General features: G+C 40.9%; 1 protein-coding gene and 1 long non-coding RNA gene across 3 annotated transcripts; both read left to right on the top strand.

Annotated features, from left to right (window-relative positions):
* Positions 1-917: 917 nt before the first annotated feature.
* LOC126047867 (uncharacterized) lies at positions 918-4,024 on the top strand. The gene is made up of 3 exons (XR_007508722.1): positions 918-1,103; positions 2,632-2,749; positions 3,770-4,024. It is a non-coding gene; the product is annotated as an uncharacterized LOC126047867 (long non-coding RNA).
* A 12,535-nt stretch (positions 4,025-16,559) lies between these two features.
* On the top strand, positions 16,560-24,926 carry MGST1 (microsomal glutathione S-transferase 1). Of its 2 annotated transcripts, none has more exons than XM_049822127.1 (4): positions 16,560-16,661; positions 19,226-19,373; positions 21,492-21,586; positions 24,059-24,926. In XM_049822127.1, the coding sequence occupies exons 2-4, from the start codon at positions 19,248-19,250 to the stop codon at positions 24,303-24,305; spliced, it is 468 nt and encodes a 155-aa protein (XP_049678084.1). In that variant the 5' UTR covers positions 16,560-16,661; positions 19,226-19,247; the 3' UTR covers positions 24,306-24,926. The 2 variants fall into 2 exon arrangements, with proteins under 2 accessions (XP_049678084.1, XP_049678083.1); XM_049822126.1 differs by lacking the exon at positions 16,560-16,661 and adding an exon at positions 17,202-17,378.
* The last annotated feature ends 504 nt before the right edge of the window (positions 24,927-25,430 follow it).

Genomic DNA, 25,430 nt, shown 5'->3' with positions numbered 1-25,430 from the left:
ACACTGTGCAGGCAAGGAACACATATGCTGTCACATTCATATTTTACAGGCTCTTTTTTTCCCCCAAACCTTCGTACCTCAGATTTGAACTTTAAACTTGTGACAGTGTTATGTTCATTAGAATAAGAATCACTTGCTATTTCCATTGCAAAGCTCCCCCCCAGAGGTTATCTTAGCTGTTTTATAAATCATATCAGGAGGAAAGCTGGCATAAAGGTTGACAGCTCACTCTAGATAATCATTTCCCCTTCTCTTAAGTGACTTTAAGGAGAAAGGAGCGTGTAGCTTGCCAGTTCAGTTTTTAGTGGTCAAGCATCCACATCTAACCACCACCACTGACTAAATTAGCTTTTAAGTATGTTACTGAAATGCAGGAAAATCACAATCCTGCTCCGAAGGAGAAAGAATCTCAAACATTCATCAGCTATCAAGCTGTATTTTCTCCACCCTCCCAGGGCAGAGATCATTACACAGAATGGCATGAACTCCAAAGCCCCTTGACATAGGCTGGCACTTGAAGGGAGGCTGGGGTTTAGATTACTGTTGATTTATCAGCTTCCTCAAGAGCTGGACTGATTAAACTAATGGCTTATATGGGATTGTGGGGGCAGACAAATGAAGCAAGTTAGTTCTTCTAGAAAACAGAAGCCACAACTCAGGGCAACAGCCTATTAAGTAGAAACTTGATGGGAACAAACAGGCACTAAAGAAATCCCGGGTTCAGGAGAAAAAGTCACCTTGTGTATTATACTTCTACATATATTAATAAAACTAAATCCTGGGCAGAGAGACTGAAGCAATCTGGAAATGGTGCCAAATCTTCCCAGGCTGAGTTAGACGGGGGTGGGTGGGGTGGGGGGGAGAAGAACACTGTCCCTTTAACAGTGCACTTCACCATGACCTCTTTACAGGCTTTTTGCGATCAATAGGAATCTTCCACTGTTTCTATTGCACTTTGGAGCCAGTGTGGTTGGGAGAGAAGGGTTCACTATAGCAGGTAAAGTGGGCAGTCACAAGCAGCAGATGGAAAGCCTTTCTTGGAAGTTGGTTGTGATAGTAGCAAGTACTAAGGAAGAAAAAAACCCAGAATATTAACTTGAAATGTAAGTATGATTCATCTGCTAATCACTGCATCTATCCCTGAAACTGTTGTCTCTTATTTAAATAAGGATAATAAGACTGTCCTTTATAAAACAGATAATCCTGAAAGTGTGTATCAGTAACTAAGATATAGGGAGCTTATTTTCTCACTGTCTCATAATACAGAATCAGCAGACAAATTCAATTCCATGCCATTAGGAAGAACAAAATCCAACCGTGAAAAAACAGTACCTTTTTACCCAGCATATAATTGGACTTTGAAATTAATTTCTTTTGGAAGCCAGGAACTCGACAAGATACAAAGACAGACTGGATATTTACACAGACAATGAAAATTATATATAGAATTACTAATTTTGAGCAACAAATGTTTGGAAAAGATGTTAAATTTTATACTTCAGATATTTAGCAACTGTAAACTGACCAGCCCAAACTGACAAAGACAATGAGTAGTACAATTTGGTTAGCTGCAAATAAATAGTTAACTGTAGTGGTGTGGAAATAAAGGAACTTCTGAAAGCAGAACAGAATCTGAATCTTAGGCAATAACTTGAAGGAATTACTGCCAGTTAAAGAGATATTACATAAACCACTACACATTGCACTTATTACTAATTCTCAGTCTTCCCGTACTTTTAATAAGCTGATCTTAACCCGGACAACACCCCCAGGAACGAGATGAACCTTATATCTAGTACACCCTGGTAGTTTCAGAGCTTGGTTGCCTATTTACATTGATGGAGAGATTACATATAAGTATTGTAGAGTTATTTACACACATAAATCTTAAAAAGACAAAGGATTACATGAGGTACCACCCAGTAAAGTGGGTCAGAATTGAAGACACGTTTGCAGATAGGTGGGAGGACACTGAACAGCTTCCACTACCAACTCCTTGCTACAGGTGCTGGGTCTTTATTTTCCAGGGCTGTCAGCTCCATCAAGTCCACATGGAGACGTTTTAAAAAGCACAGATTCCTAATCTGGTGCAAAACCACTGAGTAGTGTTTACTGATTTTTTGACATAAGGAGTTTTCATTAGCAGTAGCAGAGCTGAGTGTGCTCTTGCCATTAAGCAGGTATTATGCCTAGCTCTCACCTGTCACTGGGTTCAATGCCAAGAAACAGAACCGGGAGGCAAATACAAAATCAGTATTGTGTTTGCTCTAAAGGAAGCAAGGAGGCGAGGAAATTCTGAACCAAAGCCTCTGCATTGTGTCTTCGACCTAACTTCTTTTCAGTGTTGTTACGTGTGTTGAACTAAGTACTGGCAAACTACACAAAAATATCACTTCATGCTCACTGAATGCAAATTCTTGGAAATGAAACATGAGAACTATTAAAAAAGAGGAAGAAGGAGCATAACTAATTTCTGGTGAAACTACCTTAAGTAGTTAGAACTGGCTTCATTTTTCATGTAGCCATTAACTTCTTTAATGAGAACGGGCTGGAACAAAGATGCAGGTATTCCAGAGCCTGGCCAAGCATTGTTATTGCAGTTAAGACCAAAGTCTGCTTTTAACTTTGCAGTGATGAAAGCAAGCTGTTGCATCAGTGGGAGTTCCTGGCAATACTGTCTTCGATTCCCAGTGATAAGCTTGCCTTGGGTAATCTCACAGAAAACAGTGCAACGTGGCTGGGTGCTGAGGTCAGTGACAAGCTTAGGACACAAAATAAGAATCACTTGGGCCCACTGTCCCCAGGAGCAAAAGTAACATAAAGCATCTTTCAAGAAGACAGCAATAGTCTACTCCCACCGGGAAACCAGCATCTCCCTGTTTCGCTGCTTATTTTTATCTTTGGTCCCAGATGTGAAAAGGCTAGGCTGGTACTCCTCCTTTGCACCTCCCTGGCAGTTTCTAAGGACATAGCTTCATTTCGCTATGTACGCTCTCTCAGAGAGAGAAAGATCATTCCTGGGTGCTAGTAATTGTTTGGGACAAGAAATGCCTGGGAAACAGCCATATACGCGGGGGGCCGTTTCAAGGAGAATTAAATATCAATGCACCTCGAAGGCCATTTACATTTACCCTTTGATTTGGATGCTGGAGATAATCTTATTCTTGTAAAGATGTAGTTTATGCAGAATTCATAACAATGCCTGATACTCCAGTTACATCTCTGCTTTCTGAAAGCATCAGGGTGTGCTGCTGGATGAAAATATTGCCTTTTTTACTCCAGACTCACTTTAAACCCCCCACACAGATTATACACAGCCTTTTTGCATTTTGCTGTTATAGATGCCAAGCTATTAGTATGCCTACCCTCTTGTACTAACCTGAAATTATTAAATTAAATGTTTATGATTATGGCTGTATTCCATTGTTTCTTGAATGTGGACAGTTCAATACAATTTCTAACCTGCACATGCTTGCCGCCTGGGGGCTGTGAGTCATGTTTGTTTTAAAAGAGGCAGCACTCACAGACTGTCACTCACCTGGGTTATTAGAAACAGAGAACTTTAAGAATTACTCTGCCACCTCCTCGCCTCTAAATATAGCCAGCGTGCGTGGGTCTTAAGTGATTTAGCTACTCTGAGAAAAGGTCTCATTCCAAATAATCAATTAAAAATCCATCATTTTAAGAACTATGTGGGCCTCAGGCCAAATGCATCTTGGATGTAATACCTTTGACTGTTTAATGCTGATATTAATTATTTGTATTACAGCTCCAGATCCTAACTCAGAATGAGATTTCTTTGCACTAGCAAGTAACAAGATCTGTTCCAAAGAGCGAACTATTTAAGTAGGCATGATGGACAAAGAGCAGCAGCAGAAAATCATCATTATTCCCTGCTTCACGGATGGGAAACTGAAAGACAGATTCAATGACCTGCCAAGGGTCACATAGGAAAAAAAGTAATTCATAAATCCCAGCACAAGGTCTTAAGCCATGAGATTTCCTCTCATTCTTTAATCAATAATAAAACACCACAGATGTCTAAGAATCTAATATCTACAAAATTGCTCCAAGGTCTTTAGGCGTGATACAATTAATTTCCATTAAGAGCAATGTGATGTGAGGGCACTCTGTACTGACCAGAAAAGTAGGCCTTGCCGAATTTGCAGTTTTTTAATATTCTTTTAAGAGAGAATATAAAAATCAGGGATAGTCTAATTAAAATAAAAATGAGGGGAAACAATTGCCAAACCTTTGACCCAAGCTAAAGCCAAAGTAACTGATTCAGGAAGTAAACCAATTTAAAAAAAAAAAAAACGCAAACAAAAATCCAGGTCTAGAAAAAGCAAAGTCTGTAAGTGAAAATATTTATAATGGATTTTCCTTTTTTAAATGAGAGCATTGTTTCTCAGTTATGTGTTCTGTTGGTTTGACCTTTAAGGCTGTACTCAGCCACATTTTTTAACTCCCTCCTCCCCTATTAGCACAAAGGATTACCAAGAGAAATTCCCACAGATTCACCTGCCTGAAGGATTTGGATTTCAGGAAAAACATCAAATATCAAAGAACTTGCAACATGATCACAAGAATCAACAATGCTGAATTGCACGAGTCAAATTCTGCAGGTTTTAAGGAAGAAGTTAAGTGCTGTGGGAGAAATTCAACTCACCCAGTCCCCATAAGGCCAACACAGGGAGCTTCCATAAATAGCTGAACCTTCTACCCAAATTGCTCTGTAGTTTCTTTCAGGTATTTCCATAAATGTAACAGGAATCATCACTAGATTGTGCAGTACATAATCAGGCCTCAGCATGTATAAAGTATAGCCTTTGAATCTTCCCACCACCCTCTCTTATTGCTTGTTAAACTAGTAGTAAAAGTAAAAAAAAATTATTACTGCTTCAGCATAATCCTGAATCTTGAAATGAGTTATGGTCATATCTAAATTTGTGTACAATATACACATTATTGACATTAATAAAATTGCACAGTTAAGCATATACATCCACTTTTAGGTGGTGTGACATGTCTGACTTTTATCTTACTCTTTTAAAGCATGTAGCTAAACTGGAACATGCAGCTACTGCTCCAGTTAAAATATCAAATAATAGTACTTATTTTTAATAAAGCATGCTACATTTAGAGCATCGATGCCTCAACAAAAGTGGAGAAATTAAACCACGTTTCATTACAACCTGTCCTAATCCTCCACCATTGCCGATATGTAAATCAAACTGATAAAAGACTCGAAGAAGACCCCAGGCTAGTACATTTTAACCACCACTCATTCTGCAGAAAGACATTACAATACTATTTTCCTTCCTTCCAGTGTTATACAATGAACTTTGATTCTCTAAGGAATTTACACAGAGAGCCGACCAGTATTCTTTGTTAAAACTATTGCACAGAAGCGCAGAAGTGAAAAATTAAGTTTGCTGCTTTATAAGAGATGTCGAGATTCCTGGCTGGCATAGACTTACTAGATGGAAACTTTGTCCCATCAGTGTTTATTCTGATAAGTTATCTCTAGCTGTTGTAGGGTAAAGTTCTTAGGAAATATATGCCATTGCTATCACTCTCTGCACTTGTGAGAGTTAAACTATGGATAGGCCCTACTCATTCAACATCCACTCTATGAATCTTCTTTATCACTGGGAAAATTCAGGTTTAAAGGAGGTGCCACTACTTGTGACTGGGCTTATTTTTCAAAAGCATAAAAATAATTGAAATCCTTGTCAGCCACTTAAGCTGAATGTGAACCATATCCCACAAGTTAGAAAAAAAATCTGTTGGCTTCGATAGGATTTGGATCAGGTCTATTGCAGTGGAAGAAACAAGTCAACTACTCTTATTTCTGCAAGAATGGTAGTCAAAGGACTTGACTTCAAGTGAGTACCAGCCCATTAAGCAATAGTTACATTTTATGTGTTTCTGAACATATGGTAAAAGGTCATGAAACTTTCTAGGTGGCTTGTTTATTCAATAAAATTTAGTAAAGGAAGGAAACTTGTGCTGATGCTCAGAGAATTAATGGAATGTCCACAGAGTTTAACAGGACCTTCTGTGGAAGGCCAGTAGCAGAAAGACCACATTCAGGCAAATCAGGCCACTGTAATGTGCCCTTGACCTCCCTTATGTAGCATTAATATCAATTTATCTGCCTTGTCACAGGAAGAGTAGAGGGAATACTGAGTGGGAAGAAGGAGTGATAAGAGCCCCTGAACTGCCTTCAAAAGTAGAGTGGGCACAATTTCAGAGGGGCTTTTTAGAGGCTAAAAATGAAACAGTGCACCTGAAAATTCAGGATCAAATAACTGAAGTAACTTCATGAAAGATTTAAAGAAAACATAAACTAAGAGTAATGGTGAACATACACCTAATTTAAATATATGGGGCTAGAATCCGCCCTTGGGTTATAAGGTTATGCAGGGCAGATAAAGGGGTTCATTTATGCTGCTGAACAGCCGTTAGCTTTGATTGCTGTAGACTGGGAAGTCAATGAAGTGACTGAGTGCGTCATGCAGTGCAGTGCTAACAGCTGAGGAAAATGAAAGAAGGATGGGAAAAAACTACACCCCCAAACTAGGGATAGTTCTGTTACAAGTTAATTATGTAACTGCTATGAAGTTAAGGGGCAAATCCTGCAGTCTTGCCTAGGAAGAAGTCAGTTTCAGTGCAAGAGAGGACAGAACTTGGCTTCCATCCTAGAGTAAGCGCAGCATCTGAAGCTTCCTCTTCAAAGGGCTGCCCATCGATAAGGATGGATTAAGTGTTATAACAGATGCTTGTAATAAAAACCACCCTGTGAACACCTGGGCGAGGTACTCAGCAACAGGTTTCAACAGAGCTACTGAAGTGAGACAGTTGTTGGTTTCTAGGTCACTGAAGTCCAGATGACATGGAGCTAGAAGGACCGTGTATGATTCGTGGACTTGAACTTCACTGAATTTAGATACAGAGTTTTCTGGAAAAAGATATTTAACATTTACTGAACACAAGGTCTACAGTAGTTGGTCTTTTCATTGGCTTTGGCAGACTTCAGATCACAATCTGAAAGACCAAAAGCTACCGCACACAGAGACATTTATGAAGCCCACAAGGTAGAACCTGAGCATCAAATCTTCATCCCTGTTATCATAATGTCAGGATGGCTAGCGGCCAAGTCATCATCTGACAATTAATTGTTCAATTGGCTCTTGAAACAAGTTCAGGATCTTAGTTCATTTCCCAGCAAATGACAGTACGTGACTGTTGCAGCAAGATTTTTGTCATGCTTCACGGGGGGATCCAAGAACTGAGTTGTCGTCATTGACTGGTTAGTCTCTCACCCCTCTTGTAGTTCATTCAGGTCATTGTTGAGGGGGTATAACAAGCTTTTTTATTCCTGTCCTTGGAATATGGAGGGCAGGAGCAACATACTAAGTATCATCTGCTCTTTTAAGAAGATTGTCATTTGCCTGTCCAACCTCAGATTTAGTTATCTGATTAATCAGGTAACTCTCCACTCGGTACAAAGCATTACAAATTGAACTTGGCCAATATGGACCATATTATTATTACTGAATCAACTTCTATTTGTTTGTATCTCATGAACTACTGCATAACTGGCCTCAGTGTGACTGCATGTACAGTGCTCCATACTGTGCACAGCTGAGCAAGATCATTATTCTTCATGATCCCTTGCTGAGTCTGAGCAGTACAGCACAAAACATAAAAATACATACACACATAACATGCCTTAAAAGGGTTAAAGAACGCTTTGAAAAATTTCTGTTGGAGATCCATTTCCTAGATGATTTCTCTGAAGTCAAAAGGGCTATAAAGTTTCAGGAAGAAAATATGCAAAAGGCATGACTATGACTGCTACTGAACAACTTTTTGACAAGTTTTGTCAGTAAGATCATCTGATGGGTCCCTCACTGTATGGAAATCCTGAGTTTGTGGCTTCTTGTAGCTCCTTTACTTCACTAGAGCTAAAAGTCTAGGTCACGATCTGCATACTCCGGCACACTTTTGCCAGTGCAATATGGCATGGACTAGGAGGAGGGTGTATGTCAGGTACTTTTGCTTTGTTCTGTTCTTAGGGTACGGTCAATCACATTTCTCCAACTCTCTTCAAAATGTAATCCCACCAAAATCCCTTACTCAGCTTCACAAGAAAGCAATTTTTCCTGTACAAAGACAGTTCATGCTACCATTAGAGGCCAATATTGCCCCTTGCAAATATGTATCTGTGTGGAAATTAGGATGGAATAAAGAGCATCAAGAGCTCAGTTCCCAATACTTTTGGTGTAGCAATTGGGCTGGGAAGCCAGTCTTCCACGGAAAGGGGCAAAATCCTGCTATCCTCGGAGGGAAGCTGATTATTTTTCTTTTAGGAACACTTTCTCATCCTCTTTTGCTGCAGAGCTCCTACAGTCATTTTATATGTACACATATATTGATGATTCACTATAGCTACTGTCAAGGACGTATTTTTCCCTGAGCTTCAATATACCCAAATATATAGTAAAATGCCTTAGCCAATAGGAGTCTCGCTCATTCCTGCCGAAAGAAGGCAGGGTTATTGCTTTGCAATCCTTCCCATGTAAGGAGGCACATACAATTTTTCATGGCTCAGAAAAGCAGCAGGAAGAAACACGGTTTTGCTCCATGAGGAAGTGACCTGCCCTGGATCTGTACCATCTCACAACGTGACGACTTCTCTCCTGCTCTGAATTCAACACTTGGTCAGAGTGCTGGAGATGGGAGGAGGAAAGGGGTGAATTCAAGGTCTTTCCCTGCTGCATGGCAGAAGGAGGCTCTGTTCCTCATGCTTATCTCCATCCCGGGCAAGGGCTGTGGATACCTTCTCTGCAGAAGGGCACAAGGCAGTATTTCAGAGCTCCTGTGTGCCCTGCGCACAGGTAAGAAAAACTTGCCCTAAATGTGAAAAGACAGATTACAGCAGGGATAAAACAACAACCCAAAAAAACTTGCATAGCTACCAGAACTATGTTATTGAGGATGCTATTTGTCATCTCCTGTATAATAGAGCATACATTTTGAAACAGGCTGGCAATTCCATTTCATTCACTTCTTCTCTTTCCTATTCCACAAGTGTCATTGAAAGTAAGCAGCAAAGTCACCCTCTTCATGAATTTCTCAAACTGAAATGCTCTCCTGAGGATTGTTATCCTGCTGCTGTGTGATGTAGTCTGGAAGCCTGCATGTACCAAATTAAAGAGAACTCTATGAATCAAAGCTGTGAGACTTGATACTGAGCTATATAATGAGCACAAGAGCATGGAAGGCCCAGTCCTGCTCCCACAGAAATGAGCAGCAAGAGTCTGATTCTGATTTTGCTTATCCAGCTATAAATCAAGAGCAACTTCACTGAAGCACACATCAGTAAAAAGTGAACAAGCAGTCTTTCAGCCACTAAATTCCCAACATCTCATGCACTGTATTTAGCACAAAACATTGTCCCAGCTTGACTTTGCCTGCAGGGTCATCCTGGGAGAAAAATGCTGAGGCAATGTTCAAACTGTGTGTTAAGAGAATGCAGTGGAGGAGGGGGTTAGCAGAGCCTACTGAGCCCTTGCCAACTGCCCATCTGCATCAAAAAAGAAGCAGGGATCCTTCTCAGAGACCAAACTAAGCAACAGTACTTGTCTCCCTCTGCTATACTGCCAGAGCCTCCTGAGTCCAGAGCTGGAGGCAGGATTTGATGACCAGATAGCTATTAAGAGATTCCATAAAATTTTATGTGTTTATGAGCCCTCTTTATTCAAGCTAAATAGACAGTGCAGCTGAATATCCCTGTGTATAGTGAGACTTAAAACAACATAGAGCATCAAGCTAAGCCACAACGTGTTATATCAGCCCAAAGATTTTCACCAGGACTAGTTAGAATTGCAATGGCAGGGAAATTAACTAGTTGCAACAGAGTGTAACAGAGACATGCTGGTTATCACGGCTTGGGGGGGTGGGGTGGGGGGGGAAGAAATGGTATTTTTGTTAAGGCATAGTACTCGTCAGAATGGCAAGGTTGAAGCTATGAGAAAGAAAATTGCCCATTTCTACCAGAGGAACATATGATTTTGTGATGTTCTTTGTAAATGGGATTGCACCGAAGAACATCATCACTACTGGAGAGAATAATTGCATCCCTACCTTATCACCTCTTTATCTTTTTAATGAGAATTGCCTGGCAAAGCACCATACACTGGGTCACAACTCTGCCCAGAGAGGATTTGTGTTTGGGTAGTGACTGAATATGAATTTGTAGCCTATTATTACTGGGCGTTATATGGACCACTAAATGAAAAATGGTCCCTGTCCCAATTAACTTTTAAATCACTTACACAACTCCTTTTTTTTACAAGCTAAAAGACAGAGTAAGATGCAGACGCTTGTCTTGCTGCTGTGGTTTGTTTGTTTTTATTTCCCATCCTGGGGCTTTAGGGAGTGTGTCTCTGCTAAGTATTTCTGCAGCTGTTCAAAAGCAATCTTACTGCACAATACAGTATCTGAATAATTGTCTCAGGTGACTATTAAAGTCTACTGCTGCACCATAAAACCACGAGGAGTAATCTTGCACCACAGCAGAAAAAAACCAACAGCCAACCCTGCAGAGTGTCGTTCCTGTTAGCGGGGAGCTACTGCAACCCAGTGAAGATTCAGGAAGACAGAAAGAGCACAGGGAAGGCTCTGGACCTTAAATTGTTCCTTTTCTTGCCAACTAAGCAAAAGTTGCTGATTGTTAAATATTGAATTGTCTGTATTCATCCCCAGCCAACTGAAGTCAATGGACTTACATTGGGGAGGACTTTAACCCATTACATGTGAAATGTTTGTCTTCTTTCCCTCTCTGTCTCTCCTTACAGCCTTTTATATACTGCAGTAAAGGAACCCCTTTAAAGCCTAATGTATGGTAATACAGTTTAATTGTGGTTGGTTGGCCTATTGGGGATAAAATGTGCTGGTTCTAAGTAATTTTGCTGACTCTAAACTTGGCTCTGTACAGAGAGCTGGGGGAGGGGAGGTTGCCAATAAAAATAGCTGTGCTACCTGGGAAGGCTCTGCATACTGCAAAGGTACTGTTGGCGTAGGCCTTATAATTGCAGATAATTGATTTTTTAAAACAATGATGTTTGGCTCACACTGACTACACAGTTTACCTCTTAACCCTTACATAAGAACAAGTCACACGCAAATTTAACTCCCAGACAAGCACATTTTGGGCACTCACTCCTCAGAGAGCAGAATGTACTCGCTCTGCATTCATTACACAACTTCTTTCAAGCTGTGAGTTGGAGACAGCTGAATTGCCGAAAGCAGGAATCTCCAGCCTTCATTTCCTGCAGGATGACAACTGACACCCAAAAGCCAGGGCGCCTGTTTCCTCTCCCCCTGTCCTCTGATCCAGTACTTCTACAGAATCCCCCCCCACAGTCCTACCACCAGATCAGTGATAAATGCCAGTTGACAGGCCAGGTGATTACTACTGAACAATATCGTGCTTACATGCAACACTTAAGTTCTGTCCTCCAGATGGTTACTCCCCAAAAATAACCACCTGCGCAGGAGTGCACCTCTCCTTGCCTGCCTTCAGCTTTCATAAGCATCTCCAAACTGCCAGGCAGAAGCTCCTCTACTAGCTAAACATGGCTCACATCCCACCAGTGGTATATATATAATGTGTTATGAAACTCCAATTTTAGATGATTAATAATGAGCCACAGGACCATTTAGCCTATTGACATTCAACTGTGATACGAATCCGGTTAAGACTAACAGTGACCAAAGGTTCAGACCATCATAGAGTGGTTTAGTACCCTCATGGAAAAATGAGCTTGCTTCAATCCATAGGGCCAGCTCTTTCAATGCCTTACATAAATACCTACATCTACACAAGTATAAAAACCTCACAGTATGATTGGGGAGCACTTTAAAAGTTAATTTTATAACTTTACCTATTTGTCTATAGACATACCAGGTCTGTGTGTCTACAGGTATCTCCAATATCTGTAAAGCTTTTGCTTGTTTACTTCCAGGAATCTCTTGTCTGCAGAGACACCTTGGCAGCTTCTTGCTGGATACTTTTTTATCACCTCTGCCTTCTCAGTTGCTCACTCAAACTGATTGTAAGCCTTCTGTATACATTTGGAGTGGCACTGTAGCAAGAAATCTTCCAGTTTTGTCTCCAGCTTTGTAATTTTCTTGTGCCTCTAGAGCAGAGCAGTAGTACAATAACAAGGGAAACCTACTGAACTCTTCTAGTAATGATTAAAATCTCAATGTCTTAAAAATAATTTTGCTCTCTGTACTTTGTCTGTTCAATCTGTGAAGTAGAACTTGATAACCTTTCTGCTTTTACAATGAATATCTTTCTCCTTCTGCTACATCAGTGTTATTTTAAAGGATCAGATTTTGTTCTGCAAGCTGTATTTATTAATGCTTAACAAATAACTCTTCTCACTGGATTAGTTTAAAAGTAACTTACTGTGGTGCCTGCAAAATCTGTTTTATTGGCACATCTGAGCATTACAATATCAAATTTCTCATGGCCTTAATGATATACAATATCTTGCTTTCCTAAAAAAAGAGTTGTACAGATCAAATAGCATCACAAAAGCTTAGGTTAATGCCCTTTTCCCTTCAGTACAGCATGGGACTTTACATACCTCATCACATAGGCATTACTGTCAGCTGCAAAGGTGGTTCTGTGCTGCAGACTTATTTTCAGAAGTGAGACCATTGCTGCAGTGTTCATATGCAGTGAAAGAGGAATCAAGGCAAGAAATGGTCCACGATATGCTTATATATAGACCTACTGAAAAGGTTTCCCTATGTCCCTTTCTGAGTTGTTCCTCAAGTGGGACATCAAGCTGTGTAGGACAACAGTCTACAGATACTTTTCACGTGTTGGAGTATTTCTCATGATATGTTCACATTCTGATTTTTGATCCCTGCCTTGCATGTTCCTTGTAGCAATGGTGCTACCTGATGGAAGACAGTAAGCAACTTTAGAGGATAATCTTATTGTCTCTTTAAATGACAAGTAAATGAGCTTTGTGGGGTTTTCGAATAATGCATTAACGATCTATAACTGAGCAGACAATCAGCAGATATGACCACTCTTGTTCTTTGTGGAGATTGTATCCTTTCACCTTCTCTCACCGCTTGGTTGTTGGTCACCACTCACTGTGACTGATCACTTAAATCATATACTATTGCTCCTGTCTCATAAGTGAGCATCTGGAATTCTAAAAAACCCCCCTAATTCCAACACTGAGAACTGTTGTCCTCCAAACAGTGGCGTGAATAAAAGAGATAGATGGACACAGCTGTTCTGGAGTTAGAAGCTCAACCAAAAGGCAGCTTACGCCAGAGATGCCTTCACTGAGCTACACCCAGCAGGAAGCGTTCCTAACTGAAGAAAGATCCTTTCTTGCTGTTTTTGAAGCAGCTCCCCAGAGAAACTAGACAGCACTTTGAGATCTTCTGAAGCAGAAGTACGTGAATCACAGCAGAATTACACAGGTGTCAACATCTGATATAGCGAAAAGTGCTTTCTAACTAGAGGGCGTAGGTTTTAATGGAGTAGCACAAAACCTGACTCTGGTCTGTTATACTAAACGTTATTTTTTTAACACTTTCCTTAACACAGTATTTCAGATTTTAAGCTAAAAAATGGACTGAGTCTTAGTGTTCATGATTTGTTTTACTCCGTAAATCATTGGTTTATTTAATGTAGGAGGCATAATTTGTCTATTTTACAGAAGAGCTATTTGAGGAAACAACTAATTTATAGTAGCAAGGGGGTGGTGAACAAAAGTTTCAGGTGTGGCGAAAATGTATTGTTGGTACCTTCTTTACCACTCTAATTATGGTGAATAAGTGGAGCCAGAGAAGGAGACAGGCAAGAACAAGGCTGATCAATACATGCCTCTCCCTCGCCTTCCCTGCAGTCAAACCAGAATGATTGCACTTATCTGGCCTTCTTGGGGAGTATCTATTCCTTGCTGGAGGTTAAATGAAAAACTCTTGTATTCCTACTTTTATGCTGAACCTAAATTTGTGTCCTGATTCTCCTGTCTCTGGCTATATGGACAGTTCTTCAAGTCAATGGGAAAATTGTCATGAAAAAGGGTTGCTCACATGAATGAGGTTTGCAAGATCAAGCCCTTCATGATCAGTATAACCCTGGCCATCGGGCTGATACGGCATCCCTGATTTACAAGAGTAATCCTATTAGCATCAAAGGGACAATTCACATGAGTAAGGACTGTGAGAATGGGCCCCTCAGGAGCAACTATCACCACAGTTATGTATCTAACCTCACTTAGATCACAGCAGTTTTCAAATGTTCTACAGGCACTTTATGCTGCTACTGAACTTTGAGAAGAAAATAGACCTTGAGCACAAGTTCACTTCTGCTTTACTGACTATGGCCCCAGTTTTACACTCTATTTAGACTCCTTTTCTCCCCATTCTTAAGTGGTTCAGGGTCTGCAAGAAATATTGGCTTCTATTCTTGTTTCTTTTCTTTTCTATGTTTTTCCTTTTTCTTTATTTTTTTTCTCCTTTCTCCTGTTCTTTTCTCTTTGTCTTTTATTTTTCTCTTATTTTATTTCCTTTTATTGTCTTTTTTGTCTTTTCTCTTCCCTTATTTTCTTCCCTTGTATCCTTTTTTCTTTTTTCCTTTTCTCATTTCCCTTCCCCCTCTTCTTTTTCTTTCTTTTTCTCCTTTCCTTTTAATCTTTTTTCTATTTTTCCTTTTTTGTTTTTTTCTATTTTTCTTTTTGTTTTTCTTTCCTCTTTCCCCTCCCTTTTTGTCCTCCTCCCTTCCTTTTACCTTCTTTCTGTAGCTTCCTTAAAATTAGGGGAATTAAATGATGGTAGGAAAAAATTAACAGGGTGTTGGCCTCAAACTTCAGAGACTGGGAACACAGAAGCTTTCCCAATTTCAGAAGCATTTTTTAAGGTCACATAGATCAACCTAAATTTCCGGAACATGTAAAACAGGAATGTGAAATCCAAAGGAAAGTGTGATTTTTGTAGAATTTCTAGCTGCATTTCTGCTTCTCTTTATATCCTACCTACAACTAATGAAAATGGCCTTTCTCCTGGCTTTCTGGTATTTCCATGTCTAGTTCTGAGAACTGCATATAAAACAATTACCAGCTTTTCTTCTCAAGTATAATAATGTGGGTTCAGTTTAACTCTGTTAACGTAACAGGTTTACCTTCTTTTTAAACTGGCTTTGGATAAGGATTAGAACGTCAAACACAGAAAACCAGAAAAGGTGGTAATAGAAAATAATTATAATTTTACTTCAGCAGCACTAATTACACTATGTGATTGGGATATATTATGTGTTAGGTGTTGTACAAAAATTTGTGAAGATACAATTCCTGCCTTGAAGCAAGTTACAAGCTGCAGAAATGCTTCCATTTTTTTAAAACAAACCCATTCCCTGGGATGGATCCATGCTCATGTGAGTTATTTTGTTGACTTCAGTGGAAATACTATTTGCTGTGTCCTTAGCAAGAATAAAGGTTGTTGAACCCAACTTCTACCATCGTTTAAAAAAAGTTCTGATACTATAGTCCTTGCTCAAACGAGTTTTGCTTTGTTTGATGATTAATAAGAAGAGTCACAAAGGTCTGCGCGCACACACACACACACACACACACACACAGAGGTATTTAACATGACATGAAGCACAGAAGTTAACATCAATGAATGCTGAATATCTGTACCTAAGACTAGTTTTTCCATAATGATGCAGCCTTAAAAATTGTATCCCTTTCTGACTTTGTACACATCTTTAGGATTATTTCTGAAACCTTTACTGGTCACCCAAGTACATTCATCTCTATGTTCTTAACCCTTGTTTATCATGAGCTGCTTAGTCACAAGCATTGCTCTGGTGATGAGGAGGAGTGCTGCGGGAACAGCGTAATTTTCTCTGAAGAAGCAGTGGGAAGCTCAGACACCAGGTTTCCACCTTTCACCACACTCTAGTGCGCTGGTAGAAGCCTGTGGCCAGCCCTGAAGTTCCTTTATGCAAGCCATTTCTAGATTGTTTCCCTTCGGTGGAAGCTCAGATCCACCAAAACAATGTAGGGGCCCAACGTACTGACACTTCAGGCGCCTTACATAGTTTCTGAGGTAAGCTTTGAGCCCGCTTGGGAGTTGGTGCAATTGCTGGACACGCCGTGTCTCTAAGGAACCGCGGCCGGGCCACAGCCTTTGGTTTCCCTCCGTCACAGAGCCCAGGTGTTCAGACAGGAGGGCTTTTCCTTGCTTGCTTGTTCTCCCAGGTTCTCCCTCTTTTCCTCCCAGGGAACGTTGGCCGGGCTCTGGGCCTGAACCCTGCCCTTCCCGGGCGAGCGGCCGCGGCCGAACCGGCGCCGTGCCCGCCGCCGTGCCCGCCGCCACACCGGCCCCGGAGGCCGCGGCGGCCCGCGGGGGACAGCGGCTCCGCGGGGGGCGGCGGGGGCCGCCAGCCTTCGCGGCGAGCCGGGCCGGGCCGGGACCCGCCTCCGCGCCCGAGGGGGCGAGGCGAGGCGAGGCGGGGCCGGGCCCCGAGGCGGGCGGAGGCGCAGCGGCCGGCCGGGAGCAGCGGGGCTAGCGGCGGCGTGGGCGCTCTCCGAGGGGACGCGGGCGAGGTGGGTGGGCGCCGCGCCATGGCGGCTCCCGCTGCCGGGCGGGAGCGGAAGGTCCCCCTGCCGCCCTTCCTCCCCGCCCCCGCGGCCTGCCGTGCGCCAAGCCCTCGGCGGGTGCCCCCGGGGGAAGCGGGGCCGGGGCCGGGGCCGCTCCGCAAAACGCGGCGGGTGGGGTTTTCCTCAGCGGGCGCCGGAGCCTGTCGCTCGACGCAGGCGGCGGCCGGGGGCGGCGCGGGGGGTGGCGTGGTGCTCCCGGCGGGCTCCCCGCGGGGCCGGGGCCGGCGCCGGGCCCTGCCCCTGCCCCTGCCCGTCGTGCAGGGGGTGAAATGAAGGGAAACCAGCCTGCGCCCAGGCCGGGCTGCCTTGATAAGGGCAGGGGCCTGGGCGAGGGAGCGGCGCCGGCGGCCGCGGGCCCTGCCGGTGTGGAAGCTGGGCGTGTGGCGGGGCGCAGGGCCTCGCCCGGCGGTTGACAGCAGTTGAGGCGTGGCGGCGAGCCGACCGCGAAAGGGCCGCCCCGGGGCTCGGGTCGCCGGTCACAGCTGCGCAGCCCGCCAGCACTGGGACACGGTCACGCGTGAGGGGAACGGTAGCGTAGTTGCCCTCCCGCCGGGGGCACAGCAGCTGACGTACCTTTGCCCACCGGCTTTTAAGGCCCGTTGCGTGGGATCTAGACCCGTGCGCTTTACCAGGCCCGGGGTTGTGCATTCGCACCACGGAGAGGTATTGTACCGCCTTTGCAGATCAGGCTGTTTGTAGTGTTCCTAAGCGTATCCCTTTAAGCCCTGTGCTGGTTTAGGATGCGGGGTTTATTTTTGCATTTCTGCTGGTGTTAAAACTATGAATTCTTCAGTATACTTCCTTTTTGCCGTGAAGGCAAGGCCTGGGCTTTGTGAGCGTTTGGAGAGGCCAACTCTACAAGTGGGGAAAACGGGTAGATGTGGTGTAGTTCCAGTGGGAAGAACAGCTTCTCATGACTCTGCGTAGTGCTTGGATGTGTTTTCAGCATAGCGTTAAAAGCCAGCAGGGAAAAATGCCCCGATGCCATGGATTTACTTGGCTTTTGTTGTGTGAAACTATGCACGCTTTCTGCTGTGACACAAAGTTCAAAATTGCAGTTTCTGTTCCTTGCTGAGAAAAATCCTTGCCAAATTGCCGATTATCTTGGGCACTGCCGTACTGTAATGTTAGAGGAGGAAGAGTTATACTGAATTTCACATGGTCCCTAGACCCAGTGCTTGGCCCGGTGACCCAAGCACCGTTTTAGAAAGGATGAAAGAGGGAGCAAAATCCCATCACCACAGCCAGACAGGTCCAGGCAAGGCTAGATTTGTTTCAGTGAGCAAACAGCTGCTTACCTCCATCCTGCCCACCTCCCCACCAAGCATGTGCCTTCAGAGTGAGAGTCTTCTACTGCTCTCGGGGCTCATCTGATTTCCATTGTTTGGCTATAGCTGGTAGTGACTCCACGCTGAAAGCAAGATGAGAGAGTGCTAAGAGCTGTAATCAAGTTAATATTATTATTAGCTTTTTCTTGCTATTGCTAAAATTATATCGTTGGAAATAATGAAGTTAACTGTAACAAAAAGTACATTTATTTTGGTCTCAAGTGAAGCTAAGACATACTAGTTTTATGGATTCCTACTCTCTTAAGTGCATGATTGAAGCACTTGCTGAGGCAAAAGCTATGCTCCATGCAGAGCACAAACTGAATGTGCAAGGGGACATGCTTTTTGTTTTACGTGCATTCAGTCCTCATCACATTCTTAACTTTATGGTGTGGGTAAAACGCATCACCTCTGTAGGATTGTGAGTTTGGTATGGTCTCATTGGAAAGAGACTTCATTAGCTTAAACCTCCCATGATAAAAAGCATAAATAGTTCACTGCTTTTTGTCTTTACAACTTAATCTTTGACCGTGAATCATGCTAAAAGCCATTTTTAAGAATGAGGTCTCAAAGGAGAAAAATGCATGTTTAACTCAGTTTGATCACAGGTTATTGCTAGGTGGGATGATATTGGTTAGTTTGAAAGCTGAAGTGCAATTATAATTCTGTCATTTTACCAAAAAAAAAAAAAAAAAGGCAGGCAATACTAATTTTACTCTTTAAACACTACAGTATGAATAGTATGTCATCACACTCTTTCTATCCTAGTAACTGCTTAGGGAAATTCACTAGTTCAAATGAGTTGGTCTAAAATTGCTCTAACTCCACATGTTATTTCAAAAGTGTACTGATTTCTGTGACTAAATTTTGTTTCTGCCATAACATTAAATATTTTGTGGTTTATATTTTCACAGTTTAATAAGCAGATTTAATGGAAGTGAAATATTAAATGATAATATAGTTTCTCATCTTAAAGTATTGTATTTCTCGTCTTAAAGTATTATATTATGCCATTGTGACAATAAACTGAGGAAGAATAAGTTTGCTTGAAAATAAACACTTCACAGTGGCAAAATTGTGCTGTCATTGCAGTGATGCTCAAAAAAAAAGGCTATTCTGACAATCTTGTTGTCAGAACTTTGGATTGCTATGATTTTAGCCTAACCTTAATGTTTCTTAAAGGTCATCAGTGAGAAGTGCGGAAATGGCTAAATTGACCCAGTTAATTGACAATGAAGTCTTCCGGGCTTATGCTACCTATACAGTTATTGTTCTTCTAAAAATGATGCTAATGAGTCTTATAACAGCATACTTCAGAATCACAAGAAAGGTAAGAAATTGGGAATACTGTCTGGTAGAATAGATTGAATTTTTTATCGAAATACAGAGATATCACAGTTGTTTGTTTTCTTTTCAGCTTTCAAATACTGGTGCTGGTTTTTTTCTTCCTCCTCCCTCCTTTAATAACATTCTGAGTTTGGTGTGCTGGTCCTCTTTTGGTCTCAAATGGACGATGTCTTTAATCTAATTATGAGATGATAATTATGAGACTGTATCTTAGAGTTGCATTTGACTTAGTCTACCCTTCTAAATAACTTCCGTTATTTTTAAATAAGAGTTTTTCATAACTGTAATTTCCACTGTCTTCTGCAGAAAGCTAGTGTCCAGGGTACCCAATTTATAAAGCAAATAAAGTGTGATACGGAGCCATGTACATGAAAAACCATCTAGTAGGGTCAAAGCGGGGGTATGAAGTGGATTTTTATGCATCTATAACCCTTTCATCCAGTAATTCTAAAGCTCTTTACATTCCCTAATTGTTTTAGCCTTCCCATTGCACGTAGGTCATTATCTAAAAAAACCCCTGGGGTTTTTTTCTGGAATGAGAAGCAAACTGAACATTTATGTGGATTGATGTGTAGGCTAGATAAATATATGAAAGATCCACTGAAGTTTACTAAGTAATGCAAAAGCTGCATCTAGCTTAGGAGAGAATGCTCATGGGAAGCACTGTGTTGTGTTTACCTTGTTCTTGGTCTTCTCTAGGTATCTGCTCGTGGCCACTGTTGGAAACACTTGGTCCTGGGCTGAAAGAGCCCTGAGTTTGCCCCATGTGGCTATTCTTGTGAGATCTGCTTCTGCAAGACAGTGTGTACTTCAAGGATTTTGTTGTGCTCATTTTGTTGAAATGCTGCTTTTTGTTCCTGCTGGGTGCAAGAGAACCCAGCTGAACTGTTCTGTTGTTCCTGGGGTCCTAATAGCACAGCGTTTGAGCTGCTGCTGGTTTCTAATAGCTCTCTAGGTCTTTGGCACAGCTGAAGATGGAATATAGTAGAGCATACAGCCTGTCCTGTGCATTCAGAATAGGACACAGATGTCTGTGTCGTAACTTAACTTCCTTTTGCACTTGCAGAAGCACGTCAGCTGTAGTGGTCCTATATGTAGATCCAGTGGAGTCCTGTATTAGTGCTCATACTGTGTTATGATCCATATGTATGCAGGTGACAATAGGGCCTTCATTAATTTGGAGTACTTGGTTTTCTTATGACAGACAATAGTATTACAAACAGACAAATTAATAAAGTAATTTTTATTTCCTATTTAATATTAAAAAAATCTTTATTGCCAAGAAAAATGGAGGAAAGTGGTTAGTGGAGCAAGAGAAGGTAAAATGTTGCTAATGCTCATAACATGTCTCCAGAATTTTGAGGCCAAGAATATTTCACAGTAGGAGATCAAGGGTGCCTCAGAAAACAGTCATGTAGCTCTCCTAAAATCAAAAGGTTTTCTTGACTTATGCCTGCATGCCCTGAACGGTCCACAGAATGCAGGTGTTGATATGTGTGTCAGCAAGGAGGTATCTACTGCAGTCTGCACTCACTGAATTAAATGTTGTTTTCAAGTAGTGTCTTACAGTATTTGAAGTTAATAACAGGTCATATAAGTGGAAAAGTTTGTACCTAAGAGGAGAGGGAGAAACTTATTTGGTCATAAATGAGGATGGGAGTAAATCTCTTGGATACTATTGCTGTGTAGACTTCTGAAGAAGGAATGGATCAAAAAGGGCTTTCAGATAATTTGTCAAGAATAGTGAAAAAGAGACTTAGGCAGTACAGACAGTAGTTCTACCTTCCAGGACTCTGTTCCTTCAGCCCACTGGCATTACTTAAGGCTGAGTATCGGTCATCTGCCGTGCTTGTCCATCTTACAAGAAGGCTTTATCTACATGCATAAATTACATCAATTTGTCAGCATGCAAGCTACATACAGGCTAGGCTCAAGAAAACAGTAGTGCAGTGAACAATATATTATTCCTTGTGCATTTAACTTCAGGAAGGTTATGTGAGGTTATAGAGGCATTAAAAAGAGTGACCTTTATAGCAAGCTGCCTTGACTAGAAGAAACATTATGACTTCTAATGTCTCTTGTGTGTTTGTGTTTGAAATAGGCATTTGTCAACCCAGAAGATACAGCAGTATTTGGAAAAGGTGAGAGTGCTAAAAAAAATCTGCGGACTGATCCAGATGTTGAACGTGTACGCAGGTAATGCATAGGAGTCTTTAAAAATTATTTTAAATAGCAGAATAATACTAAATCACGGAATTAATTTCACCACATTCTCTTTGGCAAGCCTGTGTATGCTTTGTGCTGCTTTATGTAGTAATCTAATACATTAATTTGTTTAAATGAATAAACCGTTCCACATTCAAATGGTCATCATGCATACTAAAACTAATAAGTCATTGTCTGGTTATAATAGCTAACTCTTGTATAGTATCCTGTATGTATGGGGGAAGTGGCGAGAAGATTGTAAAATATGACTGTAAGTTGATTTAGTGTGAAGCAGCGTTCATTAATTGTAAATCAACTTTCTATATAATTTAAACACTAGTTGCAATAGTTGCATCTTTTCCTAAAGTGTAAAGGAACTAACAGGGAGAATAGGAGTAAAACTGTGTTAAAGTCATGGAACTCTAGAGCTGTAATGACAGTGTTACTCTGGCAAATTGGACAGAGTGGGAGTCAAAGCCTCTGCTCTTTTCGCTGGATTGAATCAAGGTTACTCACTAATGTGTCAATTGTACAGGGAAGTTGACCAGCCTTCTGGAATAATGCTATTAATAGTATGGCAGTGTGCAATCTGCATTGTATGTATTTTGTTTTGCAAGACTTGTGACAGAATGTAAGCTGTATTTCAGTGGCCTAAATGTTGCAGCTTATTTAATTTTATTTAGCTGATGGCAAAATTTTCTGTTACCAAAATCATAACTTTCAAGCTGCTGTCTGATACACCTATGCTAACAAGGAAGGCTTTAATGGAATGCTTTCTATATCATTATTTCTTAATGAAACTAACAGTTTATTTGCTATATATATTTTTATACCAAAAACTTGAATGTGAATGAACTGTTCTCATTTAAACCACCATTAGGGAAGATATTGAAAATAAGTATCAGCTCTGATTTCAGAACAGTGCATCCTTGCAAATGTAGATGAGTGTGGTTCCATGAAGGCTAATGTACTTATGCATGTCTCTTCTGGATTAAAATCTCAGAAGAGTCTATTCTCAATGGGGTGTAAAGATGCTCTGAAGTTTTCTTTTCACCCCCTGAGTGGTTCAGGGAGTTGTTAGTTGTTTAACTTGCTGGTTGCTATATTAAAATGGGCACTTTTTGGTGAGGAGTAATTACTTTCTATTTGTAAATTCGAAGAGGACAGCTAAGTTGATACTAACTTCACGACCAGATGCCCTTTTAACTCATATTGTTACATGGAGAAATGTCAACCACCTCACAGAGTCAGAGTCATTTATACAGATTAGATTTTTAAAACACTATTATCAAATCCTGTGTTGCTGTTTTGCAGAATTATTCAGACTTCCCCAGATCTAGTAAGTCAGGTTGGTTCTAGTTACTCCATTGGTGTTGCAGCATCATCCATTTTCTCCTCCCAACAATGGTTCTTAATGGAAGTTTAGTATATTTTCTTTTGCAAGCTTCATGGCAACAGATAATGCCACACAGATTTAGCATGGCTTCTCTTCTATTTAAGTGACTGGAATTTGTTCTGTTTATGGGTATAGAAAAGACATTACTATCTTCAGTGTACTTTTTGGGGTGGAGGGGAAAGCTAGAGGATATGTTTCCTTGTAATAATAAATGAGTTCAGAAAGCAGCTGCAAAACAGCACCATGTTCTGATTCTAGTTGGCTGTGAAATTTGACTTAGTAAGGCTTAGAGGTTGTTTCAATCAGTAAATCTGGCTGGAAGTATAATTTATCTAAAGAGGTAAAGGGAGCAGGGTAGGTTTAGGAAGAGGTGTGAAAGAATACTTCAAGATCTGGAGTTCAGTCTCAATACATTTTTAGTAAATTATATTATGGTTTCAAAATTTCAAACATTTTTTTGACTATTTTAGTGCTTAGTAGTGAAGAAAATGAACCAAAAGCGTAACTGTCACACCTGTTAGATGCTCAAAAATAACATTCTTCAAGATGATTGAGCTTCATGAACATTTGATAGAATGTTTCATATATAGGATATTTCATATTTTCTTTATGGAGACTACAGACTGAGTTTATGGGATTGGAATAGACCATCTGGGCCATGAAGTCTAGTAGTTGCAGTCACAGTCATCCATTTAATTGATGTTCAGTTGAGAGAGGCTACAAGAAAATCCTAGCTATCTTTCTTCTCTGCCTTTTCTTGCATTCTTGCACACCCAGGTGCACCCATATGTCTCATGTAAGTCCCTAATATTACCAAGATCCTGGGGAAAAACTAAGACCTTTCATACAGAAGATCAGAAGCTTAAAAATGTGGGGTGCAGCAAGAGAGACCAGAGCAATGTCAGCAATGTCAGAATCATTTCAGTAGCTGAATCAAATCCCCACTGCAGAGGAAGCCAACACTTGTGTTAGGGCCTTAACAGTAGCATGCTCTGAAGATGCTGAAAAATTATGAGGCTTATTCAACAAAATGTAACACTGTAAACCAACTTTGCTTCTTTCCCCAGAGGGCACCTGAATGACCTTGAAAATATTGTCCCGTTTCTTGGCATTGGACTACTGTATGCTCTTAGTGGCCCTGAACTGTCCACAGCCTTGCTGCATTTCAGGATCTTCGCTGGGGCTAGGATTGTTCACACTTTTGCATATTTGATCCCTCTTCCCCAGCCCAGCAGAGGTTTGTCTTGGGCAGTTGGCTATACGGTGACCATCTTGATGGCATACAGAGTGCTGAAGACAGCGTTGTACCTGTAGCAGAGTCGTAGCTTTTGTGTACCATTCGACATTCCATGCAAAGTTTCCAGCAGTGTATGTTGATGTCTTGAATAAGCCAGCATGAGTTTTCTGTGGTGACTGGAATTCATTTTTTAACAGAGGCTTTTCATTCCTGTTCAGAAATATTTCTTTTTGGAGGAAAAAAAAGTCTTTTCTTCCTGTATTCCCTATTCATGGGCTGCATTGCCAAAATATTAGATTGAATGTTCACCTTGCGATTTGTCAAGTGCTTATGATTCTAAACATGCAATGATGCTGTATTGATAGCATGTGTGGTAGTTTTCTACAGATGCACTATTTTTGGCTGTAGCTCTGAAGTCTAAATCAATAAAGACAAGAGGAAAATAAAGTGTGTTTGTATTTTTGTTTTCATTTTGACTCTTCTCACTGCAGCCAGCAAATAGCATGTCACTGTGTATCAGGAAGAGATTCCAATCATACAGTTCTTTGAAGAATGCTTACCTTAAGAATAAGATATAACTAGTAATGCTAGCCTCGTTTTAAAAAATCTTTGATGAAATTGTTGTTTGTATAGTCCACTTTGGGATTAAAAACCCCAAACTGTTGCAGCTCCATTTCTCTCAGTTGAATAGATTGAAAAGTATTTGGGCTACACTCTGTTTAGTGACACTGGTGAAAATTTGAAATAATTATTTTTATTGAAGTTACTCCAAACATAGGTTTCGTGACTGGATAAAGTGTAGATCCTTTGTAGAAGATTTTTTTTTTTTTTTTTTCATTTTGTAATAAATTCAGCATAAAGTGAGTGACACTTGCAAATATATATATATCAAGTAATTCCAATGTGAATATATAATTACATTGCATGTCGTACTGTCATAAATATGTTGCTGATAGAAAATTTTGCTCTTTGCTTATATCTTTTTGTGATGTGTTTGTTTGAAATACTATCTTTAAAGACTTTTCCTGATCTCTTGTTTGTTTGTTTTTGTCGATGTGACTTAAATAATAGCACAAGATTTCAAGAAAAAATAAATGACCCAGAAAAGTCTTTATATCCGGTGTGTTGGTCATTGATAAGTTTTAAGTGGCTGAAGTCAGAGTGCATGTTTTGTTTACTTTTCTACCACAGAAGCTGTGTTG

This window comes from Accipiter gentilis, chromosome 18, assembly GCF_929443795.1.
Source record: "Accipiter gentilis chromosome 18, bAccGen1.1, whole genome shotgun sequence".
Lineage (NCBI taxonomy): Eukaryota > Metazoa > Chordata > Aves > Accipitriformes > Accipitridae > Astur > Astur gentilis.
Note: the sequence above shows the minus strand (reverse complement) of the source record. Positions and strands in the feature narration are given on the sequence as shown.